This window comes from Rhea pennata, chromosome 4, assembly GCF_028389875.1.
Source record: "Rhea pennata isolate bPtePen1 chromosome 4, bPtePen1.pri, whole genome shotgun sequence".
Classification (NCBI taxonomy): Eukaryota; Metazoa; Chordata; class Aves; order Rheiformes; family Rheidae; genus Rhea; species Rhea pennata.
The window spans coordinates 38,566,118-38,585,390 of NC_084666.1; the positions used below are offsets into that span (position 1 = coordinate 38,566,118).

At 35.1% G+C, this 19,273-nt stretch overlaps 1 protein-coding gene across 1 annotated transcript in view; it reads left to right on the forward strand.

The window, feature by feature from the left end:
• The window catches only part of GPM6A (glycoprotein M6A), a 41,774-nt gene extending 22,854 nt beyond the window's left edge, over positions 1-18,920 (forward strand). Inside the window, exons 5-8 of the mRNA XM_062574543.1 lie at positions 8,856-9,009; positions 10,781-10,857; positions 12,182-12,247; positions 18,768-18,920. Coding sequence (XP_062430527.1) covers positions 8,856-9,009; positions 10,781-10,857; positions 12,182-12,247; positions 18,768-18,920 — 450 coding nt within the window. The remainder of the gene's footprint in view (positions 1-8,855; positions 9,010-10,780; positions 10,858-12,181; positions 12,248-18,767) is intronic.
• The last annotated feature ends 353 nt before the right edge of the window (positions 18,921-19,273 follow it).

Sequence of the window (19,273 nt, forward strand, 5' to 3'; positions counted from 1 at the left end):
GCTGCTCTGTTTGTAGTTTAGGTGAATAACATTTGCTGTTTAGACACTGCTGCAGTTAGTAAATAAAATAAAATAAAACAAAACATATTCATGGTTTTATATTTTTCTGGTAGTCATTTTAGCTCTGGATAAAAAGCTCCAACTAATGCTGGAATTTCTTTAGAGGCCTGGGTTCCCTGTAATCTTATGTGCTTCTTCTTGAAATAGAGAGAACAAACCTTTGCAATATTTGAGGACTCAGGTGGGTAGTTTATTAATAAACTTTCATCTTTATCCCTTTATTTTTCCAACTATATTGTAAATACACATATGGTTTCTTAAAAAGAAAGTAGAATGCAAGTTATTATTTTAAATTTCTGTCCTTTCTATACTTTGTGGAAATCTCTTGCAGTGAGCTCACAAAAATGTTATTGTTACGTATTTCTGGATGGTGACAGTAGTTTCAGTTTGTCTGATTTCAATAATCTGTCTGGGTTATTTTGTTTTTCTCTATCTTATACTTTCAGCTTTTCCCACACAGGGATATTATAAAACGTTGTTTTGTCTGATCATCTCTCTTCTTACAGCACTTAGCATGTGTTTTAAATACAGCCCTTTGGCTGGACAAAATCTTTTTGCTTCAACTTGTGCTATGAATATATCTTTCACACTGAAGATAGCATTGTTCTTTTGCATATAAGCTCATTAATAAGCAATTTTTCTGAGCAAAATATTTTTTGAAAATATGCCGTTTCCAAAGTTTGACTGTGACAGCCATGACACTTTCTCCCGTGCTTCACCTTTCTATTATCAGCCATCATAAATTGGTCAAGCTGATAGCTTTATTTTTTCCAGCTTCACGTAGTCCTTCACAATTTTAACTCTTGAATACTTCATCAGATGATCACAGTTTTTCCCTGATGTGGCTGTTTGTTCTCACCTGGCTGCCTTGTTCTGTTTTACTACATCTAGACGTTTTACTCTATTTCATAGTGCTTTAACCCCACAAATGTCAGTGGCATTATCGTAAACTGTGCTTTTATGATAAAAGCCATATCCTTTACCCACTCCCCTTTAATTCTAACCTGTTTGTTTCTTGTTTCTCCACTTATGTTTAATATCCTCCAAATCTGCTAAAGCCATATACATATTGTTCCCATTGACTCATCCTTCATATGAACTGTGTTCTTGTATTGATGCCTAATGAATTTGTAATTATCCCTGTATTTTCTTGGTAATAACTGGTATACGTTTTCTGTGGCAGTGCATGCCCTGGAAGGAGTAGGGCTACTTGAAGTGTTTATGGACTAAATTTACCCTCTCACTGCTTGCATCCTTTTACTAGCACATCACCACTAGCATTCAAGTGAAGTTGGTTAGATTTAGTCAGCAAGCCAGAGTATTTTTATCAATACTTCTTTCAGCTGAGGAGCTAGAGTATTTGTAGACATGAAATAATGAGTCTGTTCACATTGTGGTTGTGAAGAAAATCTTGTGTGAGAATGTAGTGTGAGCAGTGATACAAAGATCTTGTAATATTACTGCAGTCTCAGGAAGGTAACGCTTCTGAGAAGTGTGAAAGGTTACATTTTTAGAATCTGCTTGCTGTTCACTTAAAAGCCACATTATTAGCTTCCGCTGCTTAGCAAGACAGGAAACAAGCAAAAGAATAGTCCATACCTGTAATTTTCTGGAATATTGTAGACTTCTGAAGCCCCACTAAGAGCAAGTCAGCATCTACTGATCTTATTTTTGACAGCCAAACATTTACTTGGAGTGACACCTCTGTTTAGAGAAATTATAAAAGGTATAAGAAGTTTCAGTATTTCTGCTTTCTAGTTTGAACTTTCACTGTCTTCTTCCCAAGTATAAGCCTTGCAAACCTCCTGCACAAAAACCTTGATCTTGGCAAAAGAGGTGTAAACTGTCTGTATAGAGCAATCTTCCCCCAGACTGTTATCTTTTCTTTGTATAGAAAACTTGTCATCAATGAAAACCATTAGACTATGGAAGGGGCTTCTTATAAATAGGGTATCACCATCACATTTTGGAACCAAATACCTGGAAAATGTACTGCGAGGACCTGCCTACACAGGCAGGGAGAGGGTCATGATGAAACCATCGTAGTACGTGATATGAATACAGTCAGATATGAATACAGTCAAGCTAACAATGCAAAGGAGGTTTTCTGAAAATACTGATGTACTAGAAAAAAAAATCCTATATGGAAGATTGAAAAACTAGATAGGAAATTCCGCTACTATTAAAAGCAGATAAGATCCAATGCTCTGTAGGACTTCAGAAGCCAATTGGACTACAAATACAATAGTCTTGCATGAAGGGTACATAAAATGCCTAATGCTAACAATTTGGAGCAACTTAATACTACAAAACTATCAGCATGCAAAAGAAAATTCAGTAATAAAAAAATTAAAAGAATTGGTTTACAAGGAAATGCTAAAAAGATAAACTGAAAATTCTTCAAAGAAAGCCATCCTGTATGAATGCAAAGCCATCTTCTGAAAACTAAGTATGCTCTGTTGTTAGTGTGTTTATCTGCAAAGTAAAGATTTCAAAAATTAATCAATTTGTAAGACTTTTTTTTGTATTTCTGATACAGCTGTGTATCAGAAGAATTTGTCTTCCCCCACCACTACCAGTAAATCAATTAAGACAAAGTAAATCAGAAAGTTAAAACACCTTTCATAGGCAGCTAGATAGTTACAATAAAGTAGACACCATGCATAGAATATTTCAACCATAAAATATATATTTAAAGGAAGTTTTCTAAAAAATTATATGTGCAAATGAAAAATGGACGTAATAGTGAGATTTGCTTTTAATTTTTTCAAAAGCAGGTTTTCATCAAACTACAATGTCCATAGAAAATAGATGTTATAAACAGTTCATAAAACAAAGTTGCTTCAAAAGTTAAAATTTCAGGGATTTAATCATTTTCTTGTAACAGGTCTGACCTTTTAACAATCTAGGAAATATCACATTAGCTAGTACAGTTAGTAGATGAATTGCAGTTATGCATTATGTGAAAAGTTATTTTGGCTGTTATAGTCTATCTGATTATTAAGAGAAATTAAGACTAATATTGGCAATTTTTTTTGCTCTTTAAGCAGTTGACTTGAATGCAAGCCAAGAAGAATCAACCACATTACAGTACTGACACAGCATGAACTGTATCCATGCTTCAACAAGAATCTTGGAGCTATGCCTATGAATATAATATGGCAGAGAGAGAGAGGGTGAACATGTTTTGTAGAGGCAATAATAAATGACCAACAAGTGAATGTTAGGAATGAGAGTGATATTTTAGACCAAGCAGAAAAGACTTTATAAGCATGTATTTGCTGTGACTTGTAGAGCATTTAGTAGTAATATTAGAACACGTGTTCTCTTTCTTCCAGCAGCATTGGATGTTTAACTGGATAAATTGAAATATTTATGTTTCATCTTCTACTTTTGTTCAGGAATGAGGCATGAGGCATGAATGCAGGAGATGCTTGTACAGACCTGAGAATATTTGAGGCAATTTAGTTGTCCACTATTTAGAGTCTTTCTTAAACATATTTGGATTGTATACAACATGTAAGGACTCAGAAGGCCTATTAATGCCAAGAGATGTTGGCTAGGATGGCAAAGGAGGGTCTGTAACATCTTAAGCATTGATATATTAATGAGTTCAAAGATATCTGTACATTTTTCACTTGAAAAAGTAATTTACACATGAAAAAAATACAGATATCTTTAAACTCATTAATATAGTTCTATTAGTTCTATTAATATAGTTTAGGTTCTTTACAACCAGCAATACTATCCTTATTTATTTAAATCCAACTAAATCATGTTTTCTTAAGCAGCCAAGTTGCAAGACAAATGCAGTTTTTGGAATTAATATGCATTCCATCAATTCTGAATTTCCTGATACATTTCTCTGTAATATTTTTCTTATGTAGCAGACATCAATATCCTCCTAAAATATACCCTTTGTTTCTGGTAACAGTGTCTTTTAGGTATGATTTTACTCCTTGTGTTCTTAAGATCACTGAAGTAATCCTAAAATGTTTCTTTAGGGGAATTAAAATATTCACAGCAAAACCAGAACAGAAACAGTGTTTGAAATACAGTAAATATGATTTTCATAGGAGCAAATATGCACAAGTTTTCATAAAAGAAGCAATAATTGAAATCTTGATCTTACTAAAATACACAGGATTTGGGTAATGTTTTCAGTGACTTTTTACCCAGTTGTGACCACTATGAAATCTGTTGTGTTGGATATATACGTTGGGTGTATACCATTGCAGAAAGCACTTTGAAATCGCCACCTCCTGTCATTCATCTGTGGAACAGATTTTATAATAAAATCTTTCTGAATAGGTAGGTGACTTGCTTGCTTTGATAATTCATGGTTTTAGAAAGTCGTTACTGGCAACTGAAAGTTTGTAAGGGTTTTGCTAGAGGCTGGGTGGTCTGGGGAATTAACTGCTACAAAGGTTAAAAATTTTGTTTTTTCAGGTAATTATCTCCTCTAGTTATTGCTTCCAAATGTGAACCAAATCTTGATTAGTGGACTCTTCATGATTCTGTAGCCAGATTTCTCTGTCACTTCCACAGTTTCTCATAATTCTGCAAAGCAAGCAGAATATAGTTGACAAGAGTAGGTCATTTTCAGGGGCTACTGTTAGCGGTGAAGATACAGACTGTAGGGCTCACGCATCCTTGGGGGGAAAGATGAGAACTGGCCTGCTTAATTATTTGACTTGTTTTGGAGAAGAAAGGCTGAGAGAAGGATTCTGAGAGAAGTAACATAAAAGCAGAAATCTGTTGACATTCACAAGATCCAGGAGAAAAGAGATGAGGTTGTCTAGTCAATGATGGTTTAAGTTTTCTGCAAAAAAGTCATTTTGTAATTTCTTCACACTCTAATTATGTATCTGGGTCAACACCACTGCTATCAATTTTGTAACTGATGAATGAAGCTGTGTTGAAGTGGAGGGTTAAAGAGAATTTTGTTTTGGATTTAGGGAGTTGGCTTCTCACAGCGAAAATTGAACTGCTCAGAGAAAGTAATTTGTACTACCAATGCAATACATAGCATACTAAAGAACAAACTGTGACAAACTGTGAAACTGTGGTACCTTTTTAAGATGCTGTTCTGCTATTTCATACATCATTTCTTTGGCATGTCACATAGTAGAATGCTACTTCAAAGGAGAATGATCCCTTTGACTCTGAGGAGATCGAATTCTAGATTTAATTCCTGCAGTGAACAGGTTCCTTAAGCATTTCTGGCAAGGCCTCTGGAGCAAAGAGCAAAGATTGTCATAGTAGTGAAAATCATCTAAAAGCGTACTTCAGTCCTTCCCCTGTGGTCTTCAAGCAAACAAAAAAAAGAAATCACAATTCCATTCAATTATAACAAGATGTTATAAACTAACACTTTCTGTTGTTTAGCAATGAAAAACTTTGTGTGCAACAATAACCTTTTGTTTTAGACTACCTAGAGCAGAAAGCCTAGAGCACATAGTTTGCTCGAGTGATACCAGCAATAGCTGCTTCCAGAGATAGCTATTAACTACCAGTATTTTTAACAGTAAGTTTTGCATGGTACATAATCCTGCATGAAAAGTGGGAATTTTCTCTACTTTTTATTTTATGTTTTCTGATTATTGTGACATGAATTGGAGCATACCACTGGTCACTTTAGTCAAAAGTGACTGAAGGAGGGAAGCTAAACTTCTTCCTTTAACCTTATTTCAGATCTTTTTTCTAACATATGTTTTTAAATTTAAAAGAACATTTTCTGGGGTACTAAAGCAAACAGGTTCATGTTTTTAAAAGAGGATCCCTTTTGTTAATGAGCAGGCAGTTCCCTTAGTAGAACTGGGGAGCTCTTGTGATTCCCAACAGGCATCATATGACAGCTTTCTCCTGCTCTTATTGTGTGCCCCAGGCAGATTTTTTATAGGGTAATGAGCTCTGCTTTTTTCTCCTTGCTATAACAGTGTTTTGTATTATCTCAATACAGACTCCCAAGCGTGCTTCCTGTTACAGGCTACAGAGTGTTTTCATCCCTGTTACAGATCAGAAAATCCCAAAATATTAAACAGAAATTATCATGCTGATTTTAAGACTGTGCTTTTTACTTTTTTTGATGGTAATCCTAAATGACAGAATAGGAAGATTTCTGGATCTATGTGAAGTGTAATCTGAAAAACAGTGGAATTCTTTAATATAATTAAAATAAAAAAATTAGTTCTGCCTGTTAAATTCTTATACATGTACTGTACTGAGTTTTTATCAAATGTTATTTAGTTCTGAAGTTCCAGAAGAAGCTCAAAACTGAGACCTCAGGTTTATGTCAAACTTAGAATATATCCAGGAAGCTAGTTTTACCTTTTAAAATACATTTAGAAAAAAGTAAACTGAATTTTAAAGCTCTTCTGAGAATAAGCATGCAGAGAAACTTTTTTATTATTTGTATATCCTGCTTTAGAAAAATTGTGTACAGCTCTTTAGCTTGACAATAAATTAAGACCAGACGTAGAATTTTAGTTGAGATTTCATAGCCCTTAAGTGACTTTACATTTCCAAGTAATTTTCCAAATAATTATTTGTAAATGAGTGCCTGGAGTTGAACCAGATGTTGTCTCATCAGCTTTAGCACTATCTCTATAACATAGAGAGAAGCAAAAAGAAGACAATGAAGGAGCAATAATAAAAAAGAAACAGGATCATGTAAGAAAAAGTGTTTAACTGTATTGACTATTTTCTATGTGATAGACTTTCCATTATATAAAGCATGGACACATATAAAAATCTACAGCAGCATTCAAGATCGTACAATTATTATTGATTCAGTTATTTTCTCAGTCAGTTGTTTTTTTGATAGGTGCATTTGAGTGGAGAAGTTGGAAAGGAAACTGACCTTTATGTGTATGAATCTACTTTCTAAAATCTTTAAATGTAAATTAGATGTTCTTTCAACCTAACCTTAATGTTAAGAGACAAATTAAAATGGCTCTTAACTTACAAATTGACAGGCTAAGCTGAAGTGCTGAATACTAAGTGAAGAGAATGGTAGAAAGAAGGTACTGCAGGTGTTAGACTGCATACTTCTGGGTTTTTTTTCTACTGTATCTTTTAATTTCTTGCATCCTTCTGATGATTATTTTTGGTGCTATAAATTCTCCGGCTTCTCCTCCTGCCTTTTCAACTTTCTACTGCTGAAAGACTCGTCTACCTAGGGACAATTAGGAAAAATAATCTGAATTGAATTTTAAAGTGGATTAATTAAGCTACATTAAACCCCCATGTAAATACTCTTCTTCAGAATTAAAATGGCTTTTATTTAATATTCTTGGTAAGTGAGTTAGGGTAAATCAGATTAAGATCTATTGTTCGAGAACATCCATCATCAAAGTAACGTTACTACCTCACCTAAAATTCAAACCTTGTGGTTTTTGGATTCATTTTCCTGAGGAACTCCTAATAGACAAGCCCTGCCTCTAAAAATTTTCACAAGCATTTACAACCCTTTTGAATCTGACCTTACTTGATTTGAATAACTAAGATCTGTATTTATATTAGGTTCTTTAGCTCCTGATTTGAGAGATTTATATTAAAAGGAACTGCAAAATGATTTCCATTTTCCCCTAACTTGCTCTTTAAGGTTTAATTTTAAGCAGATTGTGAACCAGCATATTCAGCTTTCAGAAACACATCTTATTTTTTATTCTCATATTCTGTCTTTGATACCAGCTGTAAGGATTCAGTATTTTGCTGTGATAAGGGGCTGGGAAACTTCTACAAAAATGTTGTGTGCTGAAAATTTTTTGATTCAGCAATGTACTTAGATGCATCGACATTTCTGAGGCCATTAAATCTTGGGCTGTTTTGATTCAGCATTCGAGACTGACTTATCTTCTACATTTAACCATGTAGTATTTTCTTATCCTTTCCACAGCATAAAATGAAAAGGCAATTTTTTTATTGATGAATGTGTCTCGGGTTAGCAACCATGTGGTAACATAGCAAGCTTGGGTATTACAGAAGGTGGGTATGCCAGCCTAACTACCAGCCCTGAAGGCAAGTGCAGTTCAATGCTTCCTACGAGCAGACTGCTATATGCTTGAGGCTTGTGGATAAAAAAGCAAAGGTATATCCTTTGGAGAACATATATTGCAAAGCATATAATTTAATACATTTCTTATTAACAGAGGGGAACTCTCCAGTTTGTTCTGAATGATGAATTCTCTTGTATTTGTTTTGATCCAATACCTATTTTGTCTCCAATATGAAAGAATAATGAATATATTTTTTCATTGATTCACTTCAAAATGGATTTGCCAGTGAGACTGATATGGATAATGGTTCATCTGTATTAAGAACCAGAATTTAGAAGCAAAACCAAGCAAAAAAGCTGTATAGTATTTCATTCTATTTTTTTGCGTCATGATTGATAGTGGAAGAAACAACTATATTGACTACTTACCTATGGAGTAGTAGTGATGGCATTGAAGGAGAGAGGGAGTGATACACTCCACAAAGCATGCATCTCTCTGTAGTTCAGATGTGGTGATTTACATCAGTCGTAGGCCTGGGAGTAACAGAAATAAGAGGTAAACTTGCATTTCTGGAAGCATAATTTCTTTGCTGTTCCAGAAACATCATGTTAGTGCCCTGTCACTTACTCTGGCCAGATCATGAATTGATTATCAGACCAAAACCATAATTAACAAAAATAGGCAAAGCCAATCAGAAAGGCTTTTGTGTTGCTTTTAAGCAGTTCCGTTCTTGTAATGGAATATCAGCTAGGTTTTGACTTACTACTGGTTTTGTTTTTCCTTCCTTTATTGCAGTTTATTATGCTGACATACATCTTTATGTTGGCCTGGCTCGGCGTTACAGCTTTCACTTCTCTGCCTGTTTACATGTACTTCAATCTGTGGACCATTTGCCGAAATGCCACTTTAGTGGATGGAGCTAATCTCTGCTTGGATCTTCGCCAGTATGGTATGTAAATGAAGAACACTAAAAAGCAAGTTTTCAAAAAAACCCATCACTTTTCTATGCTTCCAGATACCTGAAATGAACTGTTCCAGTGTTTCTGGAACAGTTTTTAAGCACCTCGAGAAAGGTAATGCTCTTTTCAGCATTTTCACACAGTAGTCAAGGCACTGGGGGATATTAGGGATTCACTTTCACTACATTTTCTGACCTAAGAAAGTTGAAGCAGAATTATCAGTCTTCCTAGAGTATTGAAAATTTGGCTGTGGCCTTCTGTTTAGTCTCTCCTTTTGGAGCTGCTGGAACTTGTACAAAATTCTCAGTTAGTCACTGATCTGCAGAATGACTCTTTAATCTTGTGGGTAGCATGCTGTTTTGGATATGTGAAATTCTAGATTATCATTTATCCCTGCAGAGGCTAGATATTAATGCATATTGAATACAATATTTTTCATTTTATCATTTAACAATATATATTCAAGACCATATAAATAATAGTACTCAAAGAGAGTGATGGAGAGAAATGGGGAGCTACAGGCTGAACCACGGAATTTAGAATGAGGTGGAGATACACACAAATATGTGTTTGTGAGGGATGGGAAATTTGGAGAAAAGGGGAACTGGAATCTTAAAAAGCCTGCGAACTCATATATTGGCAATGACAATTCAGTTCCTTTCTATCGGAAGACTGATTTGAATCTGGATATTCTAGATATCAGTGATTCCTCAGCCCACTGAGCTTTTGGTATTTTTATCATTATTGGACAGTTTTGTGAGTCTAATTCTTTTTTTTCTTTGGCCTATGATAAAATTATTATACATTTTCAAATATTATATTGAGATATAAAAATACTCTGTATTGCTTTGGAATGAAGCAGTTTGATTCATACTGAACATTTCATTTCACCTGCAACAAAATATTTCAGGTCATTGTTTTAATGGGGAGAAAAAAATCCTTTTTTCTTTTTTTTTTTTTTAATTCATTGATCTTTTTCAGGATGGCAGGTGTGTTGAAAAAGCAGTTATCATATAGATGTCATCAAGAGTCTTCATTCTTCTTTCTATGAGATTTTGTTTTCCTAATATGTATGCCTATTTTATCATGATTTTTTTAAAAATGTGCATAGAGTACTAATATATCAAATGTTTATTCTGTGCATATATTTGTCTCCCCTAAACAGTCCAGTCCACAGTAAAAAAATGCTGATTCCTAATAGGAAAGAATATTTTGCCATTTTTTGTGGCAACTCAGTTATAGCACCTTTCTTCAGGCTACACTCTGATTTAGATCATCAGCTAAAGCAAGCAATATAACCATTTCAACAGCAATAGTTATTATAACAAAGCATGGCTTTGGGTAATGCTTTTTTTAACTTCTTAAAGAAGCTTTGTAGTACATCAGCATGTATGAATACAATCTATAACACATTCCTCTACATGAGGATAAAGAGTATTTATGAATAAATCAGCAAAGTAAGTGCATACTTTGGTTGCAAGTTATTTTCTGGTGTTTGAATGCTCTGTTGATCAAAATCTAAAATGAAGATGTTTTCAAAAATGGCTAAGAAATTATTACCTGCTATTTCCAGCTGCAGCTTTTGCTGAAGAACTAATGTGTCAGTTTTGTGACACCTGAAGTAGAAGACACTGATTTTGTTGTAATGTAAAATTCTGCATGGCCAGCAGCCAAGAATTTGTATCTCTTAGTTTTCTTGGCTCATATGAAGTAAGCTGCTACATAGGTGGAATACTAAATACTGTTCATATTCTGCTCCAGGTATTGTAACTATTGGAGAGGAAAAGAAGATTTGCACTATGTCAGAAAGTTTCATCAAGATGTGTGACTCTAATGAGGTGAGAGAATGTGATCTATTTTTGCAAAACCATAATATACATTATAATAGGAAGTTAACTGATGTGTATGCTTTCTTCTTACTTTTAATGTTCTAACCCTAGCTAAAGTGATGGAATGAAATCCCAGTGGAAAATACATCATCAAGTGCTTTCCCTACTCTTTTACCAGGTACCCAAATTAGACAGTGCAGTTTCTCCAGCCATTAGTTTTCTAAATACAACTTTATTGTATTTTTTAAAGATTCCGTTAAGCTAGATGTATTTTTACTGAGATATTTTTGAAGGTTAATACATCTACTGCACAATAAAATTGACTGTATATGGAATCACTGTTTGAAGATATTATGGTTAATGTTGTGACAGGAGAGTAATGTTTAGAAATGGATTTGACCGACTGTCTTTTTTACAATGTGCGAAGAGAACAACTTTTGAGTATATTTTTATCTTTGTTTTTCCCTTAGGTAGAATCCACCTATTTCAGTGCAGCTGAGATTTTTGATTTGTTTTTAAGTGAACAGGGAAGAAAACAGGACAAATAAAATGATGTCTATCTAAAACAGAGACTAAAATCATCATCCCTCTGAAGTCAGCGGGTGTTTTGCTATCTGTTTTGTTGGGTCTTACCCTGCCTGAATAAATCTTCTTAGACTGAAGTTACACAATCTGTCATTTTGTATACCAAAACCATTTAAGAAAATGGAACCCTTACTGTGCAGCCAGCCCTCGGTCAGGGGCTGCTATGTAAACCCAATCTAAAATGAAAAACAACTGTAAGGCTGTGGTTTGGGTGAGGTAAGGAGGAAAGAGGTGGATAACTTGGATTATTTCAGTAAGCCAGTTTATACTGTAGCACTATGAGCATGTTTACTAGCAAAATTGAGAAGGCAGTAAATTAATGTGCAAGTATAGGAAGCTGCAGCTGACGGAGGGGACAGGGTTTTCTTAGGCTGTTCCTGCCTCTGAAGAAAGCGCTGCGTCCACCTAGTGATCTAGCTAGATGGTATTGCAAGTGTAGAAGAAAAATTCTATACTCTCTTGGTTTTAAATAATTATTTTAAAACTACTTATTATTTTTAATTATTTTTAAATAGAATTTTTTTAAGGATTGCTGGTGCTTTATTCTTGATATAAGTATTATTACAACCTAGGTCCTTGTACAATGCCATTACAGTGCTTTCGATCTTTCAGAAAAAATATTGGTAATCGTTACTTAGAAGGGTGGCACTAGGAACACCGTTACTTGCACTGCGCTCTTCAGACTTTTTGTTCGGTTTCCGTTTACCGTTAGCACCATGAAAGTCCCTTTCTTTGTCCCCTTCTGCAGCTAAACATGACGTTCCACTTGTTCATTGTGGCGCTCGCCGGAGCTGGAGCAGCAGTCATTGCTATGGTAAGTACCCAACACGCGTCCCGAACCCTTTAGGTCCTGTGGCGTCTCAATCACTAATACAGCGTGATTCTTACTTAGCATCAGTCGTTTGCACACCATCGCTCAGTGCTGTTTGTAAGATATAATTCTTGAATATAATACTGTCCCTTGATTTTAAATATATTTGTGGATTCCTTTTGGAGTTCTGATTACTTTTTTAACTACAAAATTCCTTCAAGTACACGCAAAAACTTTTCACCACTCCCTTGCTGGGTTCAGACAAGTGTCTTTGGAAGCCTCAAGATCATAGTAATAGTAAAAGTCTTTTTAGATCTATGTCTTTTCTGGAGTGGTGACAGGCTTGCCATGCTTCTGTTCTAGGAGAAGACTTTTTTTTGTAAATTCTGTGCATGCATGTAAATGTGTTAGTTCTTCTTTCAGGACTAATTTTTGCTATTTTTCCCGATGAAGATTGTGTTGACTATGATGACATTTTGCCAATGAGAATGTTTCAGGAAGATTGCATGGGGGCTTGTGCCCAGTTCTGACTTTTGTCTGCCCTGACCTCTTAAACAGCAGGATTTTGAAGTCAGGGCTCTGTATCCCTGCAGGCTGGTATAGTGCCCACTGGAATAGGGAATAAAAAATGACTGCTACTTAGTACTGAAGTATTTCATAAAAAAAGTGTAAGTGATAGTGATTGCTATTACTGCTACTGCTAATGCTTATATTAATTGCAGCTATGCTTTATGATAGCAGTACTGTTTTTCACTGAATCCTCGGGCCATAAATTTTTTTTCTCCTTCAAACTACATTTATTAAAAAGAAGAACCAGAGGATATTCAATGAAGCTAATACTCCTGTCGTATTAGAGTTTTTGTGCTTCCCTACAGTTTTTGCAATATTTCATGACATCCTGCCACATAGCTAGCTAAATGAAAATTATGTATGCTAATGTAATTTTTGTTTCAAGATGACGAATAGTAAATACATTAGTAGAATAGTACTTTATATTATAATTTAATCAATTCACTCTAGGATTTTCCAAAACTAGACTCTATCTGAAAAAATTGTGACTAAGTAGTAATTTTTATGTATATGCATTATTATTGGTAGTAGTGTATATTCAAGAGAACATTATTTTTCCATTTTTTGGAACTATTGTTTTAAGGTAAATTCACCTGTAATGGGAAATTCATCAAATGCTAATTTGTTCAGATAACCATTCTGCATCTCAAAGAAGATTTCTGAATCATAATTAGCCACCAAAATTGACTTTGCAGTGTAAAAGAAATTGCAGATATTCAGTGAAAGCAAACTGAATGGAAACAAATTAAGTAGGTGTATTGAACTTTTAGCATAGGATATTTCAAATAAATTTTAAGCCCTTAAAAGCTCACAATTCCATGTCAAAAATGGCATGGATGTAATACACTGAGCACCAGTCCACTAGGAATTCACTTTGGTAGCTCACATTTGTTCACATGTTTTTCATGGGTTGCCCTTATGCAAGTACGCTCTTTATTGGATTCTGTGACTGCACAAAGCTGGTATGAAAGTACTCGCTATTTCAACAGAAGTGTAAGTTCAGGATCTAAGTCCTTGTAAAAGTTTAGAGTGTTAGAGCTTATAAATATATGCTTAATGTTCTTTTAATTTCTTTTTACCCTTTATTATAATGTTTGCTACTATGTTGTCTCTAAATTCTGTAATGAATCTTTAGTTTTGTAATAATCACCCTACCTTGGTGATATCAAGGTACCTGATGAGGACAAGCACGTTCCACTCTGATGATAATTTTCAATCCTGAAGATCCAACCCTCAAAACATTAGAAAGTGGTAGGGTATCAGCAGTGGGCAGGGTACGAAATGTGCAGAAGCAATCTAAGAGGACTGGACTGCAACTTCTTTCATATGTACTGTCACTAGATGAACCACAAATGTGTTAAGTTAATGAAGTTACAGTCTAGTGTCTTTGCATGTATCCACAGCAGTAGCAGATCTTCAGTTTGATGAGTTCTCCACAAGATTTCTTAACAGAAAAATGAGATTAAAATACAAGTGCTTTACAAAAAAAGAAGCTTGTGATTTTCCTGTAAATTTAAAAAATTTCTTACGGTTGTTTACTTTCAACTAGAATATCCTGTCTGACTGTAGTAATCAAGTAGTAGTCAAATAGTCAAGTATTTTGCATTCATACACTACTTTATTAGTAATAGTACTTCGTCATCCATGCTGCAAGAATTAAATGGAAAAAACATTTTTTTTTCAAATAATATTTTAAGTCATGACATTGATGGGTTTCGCTAGTATCACTTTTGGAGATACAGGCACTTCAAAGAGCCAGATTATTTATGTGTTCGGTTTTCTCTAATTCTATGAATTGTCAATGTTTGTCATGAAATTTAGCAAAGAAATCAGTTTATTCATAAATATTAAGACCATCTATCACCAGGATACTTTTCATTAGTCTGTATTTTAAAAATATAACTTTGAAAAATTTAGTCATTTATTGTGAAAATGAATAAAATTATTATTTCTTATGTCCAGATAGAAATAAAAGTCTACACAAATAATTATTTAAATCACATGATTTAAATCATATGATAATTATTTAAATCATATGATATGAAGGGGCAGGGCGAATGTGGTGTAAAAGTGGGCTAGTTCCTCTCCTCTACTATAACTGTGCTCCTCTGTTGGATATTACCTGCAGGTGAGGGGGAGAAAAACAGTTCTTCAGATTTTGCCTTGCTGAAATAAGGAAATGCAAATTCTACAGATCTGGGAGGCTGAGGCATACTTTCTGCTCTGAGAAGAAATCTAAGCAGGAGCAGAGATCTTTGCATGGAGTCTTGCATATGCCGGTAATTGAGCCATCCTGAGGCACACTGTGGAAGCTGCCCTGCCTCAGTTTGGATAAGCCTTGACATGGCCCCGCTAGCTTCAGGCTAATCAGGTCATGGTCGTGTGAAATGCAATTAGACAGCCACTTAGAGATGGCCTCCTTAGTGTGACTATGTTAGCCACGAACTTAGTGTTAAAGGAAAAAAAACCCAAAGGAGGCAGGACTTTGAATGGTTTCAGTCTACTCTGAATAAAGCTCCTACTATTCTTGTTCAAATGGAGAAAGGCCTTACAGAGCTGTACATGATAAGATTTTATTTTCAAATTGCACAGATCACTAGGTCCCAGATTACATAGGATTGTTTAGCATATATGTAATTATATAATGTGCACATGCATTTGACATTATATTCATTATTTGAATGAAAGTAGCTATTTCCAGGAAAGTCAACGTGCTTAAAGTAAATGTGCACTCCAAAAGAGTGTTCAGTAATTGTATTAAAACTTTGATTCTGCAACTTTTTAAGCTAGAGACGTGAGAAAAACGTGAGTATAATGAAGGTCAGACTGTGGCGAATGTACCTTCAGAGTACATTGTCATTGTTTTATAATTTTTTGAAAATTCAGTATAAATTGCAAACTGCATGACATTGGTTTAAAATTTCTCATACTGAGAAGTTACCAAGTAAGTTTTTGGCATGGGTAAGAAATATGCTTGCATGGTCCTTTTGTGTGCTTCAACTGCAGTCTTTTCTGACTGATTTTAAAAGGTCAGGAAGACATGAATACACTACTCAGAGACCTCCAACTTGTAGTGTTCTCACCAGTCTACCTCTTCCAGGCTCAGACTTTATTTGTGAATTGAAATTTTTTCCTTAAAAGAATAGCACTGGTATTTTTGTTTCCTTGCAAATCATAATAGTCTGAAATGACAAAATGAACAGGAATACCTGACTGTTTCTTCTGAATTTTGTGAACCTTTTGTGAAGCAGATTTAAAGCATTTCTTTCAGCTGTGCAGGCATTTACTATCAGACTCTCCCATTTGATCCACAAATGCGTGATCCAGAGACCAAATCCAGACCATGGTGATGTCTTTTGGGATCATGTAGTTTGACAAAGGGCATAGCTTTTTCCTATTAATTGGTCATGTATTAAATGATCAACAGAATTTATCCCAGAGTAACACAAGAATACACAGTGTCATCTCCAGCACTTGCACAGATTTTATTGTTAGTAATCTATTAGGAATAATAAGAAACTCCTAAAGATATACAGGAATACTACTCTCTGCATACGCTCTTCATAGAAGACAGATTCTTTGAATCCTATTTTATGGCTCTTCCATCTAGACTGTATTTCTCAAATAAAGATTAACTGAGGGGAAGCTGGCCATAGGCTAGTAGGCCAAAAAAAGCACAGGAAATAATTGTTCCTGTGAAGACTTTCAGAATGCTTTCCTTTATCTTAATTATCTGGATTAAGAAGTACACACAGTGCTAGCCTGCCCTAATCACCAACAATTGTCACCAAACATTTGTGGAAACTGCCAGCACTGGCATTTCCAAAAAAGAAAGAACACACAAAATTGGTTCTGTACATTTAGTATGAATCTAAGATCTTCATAGCCCTACAGCAGTCTAATACAAATTTGCATCATCTCAAGATGTTTTTAAGATCGCTGTATTCCATCTTCCATTAACTGAATACCAGTTTAGTTTCCCAGTCTCCTAGAAAGGGATGGTGTTTTTCTGTTTTCAGGAAATTATCCATGTCCTCTGAGACAGATTACTATAAACATTGAGAGAAGCTTCCATGATAAAGTATCTGAAAGCCTGCTAGGGGAGAAATAACTGTCCGGAGAGTCCTGGAATAACCCACCTGGACATTGCCACTGACCACTGTTGTTTTCCCGCTGAATACAGAGCGAATAGAGCATGTTGTACTTCCCAGAAGTCAGGTAAAGAATATCGTCCTCAGGTATAAAGAATATTGTCCTAAGGTGAGAGAGAGACAAGTTTGGAGACAGTCAGAAGCTCCTTGCAAGCAGATCCAGCAGACTGAAGGTAGGACTTTGGGATCTGCTTTTGAAAGCAAAGCTGGTAGTCTGAAAATGGGCTGAAAGGCCCATTCTTGGGAAGCTGAAGTGGGCAAGAAATCATTTTTTTGCTCCAAAAAGGAGCCAGAGTTTAAATTGTACATAATGAACACACAAACCTGAAGACTAGGCAAACTAACTTTGAAAGGGACTGAATGAGGAATGTAAACTCTGTCTGCAGGCTGTCTGTGATGCCTCTGAGTGAGAAAGTTTTGAATAAACTCTTTTTGGCAGCAGTTCATTGGTGGTGTTGGCGTTATAATAGAATTTATCACTGTTTACTCATACACTGCCACTGTTCAAAACATAGGACTGGGAGGACAACCACAGGTCATTAGGCTCAGTCAGTGGCCGGTTTTTATAAACTATTAAGTTCTATCTCAAAGGTAATAAGGGGGTTTACATCCTGTATTTATAATAGAAAACATTTGCTGAATCTAATTTTTCTACTTTCACTAACTTTCAGATTAAATTTATTCAGGGCCACGTTACTACATTTATTCTTGTGCCAATATTGCCAGTATCCTTTAACTGTTGTTTAGTCTTGAGAAGTATTTGTAGACATTCTGTCCACCACACTTGCTAGCATAAATAAACCAAATTCTTTGGGAGTATGTCATCATGGCTTATCCAGTGATTTGTGATGGCTACATGTGAGCCAGTACAATCTCAATTTATTGGCATTTCTCACTGTGGGTTCTGGACAAAAATATCATTTCTGCTCTGTTCAGGTGCATGTAAAAGTTGTCTTTAAAGTCAGACAAATCACTTCTTTGTTCTCTAAGCATTTTTTAAAAGTAAACAAGTAAATAATGGTATAACTATATAACAGTGAAATATAATAACTAGATTAAAAGGTGGCAAATATATTGCCCTTAGTAAGGGAAAGTTTACTAACAATTATATTTTGTCACATTTTGCATGGCTAAACATATTTTTCATTTCTTGACCATTTTTCCTAAATCAGTTGTTGTTTATGAAATAGCTAGAGTTGTAGATCAAAGGAGGAAATCTTGGCTGAATGGAAAACCAACGCAAGTTTCAACTATAAAGGAAAAGCAAATCTACACCGTATTTTCGTCATAAACAACTGCTTTAACAAGTAGTGATTCAGTAGGGAAAACTACAAGAAATAACTAAAAGGTATTTTTTCATACCAGTTTGCAGACTAGCTGAAATAGTGAAGTAGAGGAGAGGAGAAAATGTGTGGACTAGCTGAAGCAGCCAGATGAATCTCGGGTGATGATTCCAGAAAGATCACTCTGTTTTTATATTGACTTAAAACTAATATACGTATTCCTGTACCACACTTTCTTCTTGCTCTCAGGATGTAGAAGGCGAAGGGCTTAGATACTGCCCTGATTTGTTGATTTTCAGTTATCTTTTAATTTTTCAGGAGCCAGCAACAGCTTTGAGTTGAGTAACCCTAGGATTAGTGAAGCTCAAGCCTCAACTTTGCATATTATTTCTATACTGCTTCCCAGCTTAGCATTGCTTAGTCCCTTCTGATGAAATCCATAAATCTGTCGTATCATTTTTGGCCTGGAACGTGCTGCATTCTGACTCGCTTTCTAACCCTGTGTTACCTCTCTTGTAGGTTCATTATCTCATGGTCTTGTCTGCTAACTGGGCCTACGTGAAAGATGCCTGCAGAATGCAAAAGTATGAGGATATTAAGTCAAAGGAGGAACAAGAGCTTCACGATATTCATTCTACTCGCTCTAAAGAGCGGCTCAACGCGTACACATAAGAGAAACCTTGTCTTACTTTCTAACATTTGAATGCTTTGTTGTTTAACTAAAGGCCATCCAACCATTTTAAAAACAATTGAAAGTGCTTCTCACAAAAGATAGTTTGGGTGACTTACATGTCACCCATATACAATTCTTGGCTGTCTAGCACTTGTTTCTTAATTAGTTATTACTTTGTGTGACCATTCTCTACCACAAAGCTCCTAAATAGCCTTTCCTGAATCCTTTAAAGCCAATTAGTTCTGCTAGATCAAGGATACTAAACTATTGTCAAATACAAAAATGTGTTTGATTTTTTTAATCACTTTGTATGTGTTATGCATAACACCTTTTGCATTGTTTCTTATATGTT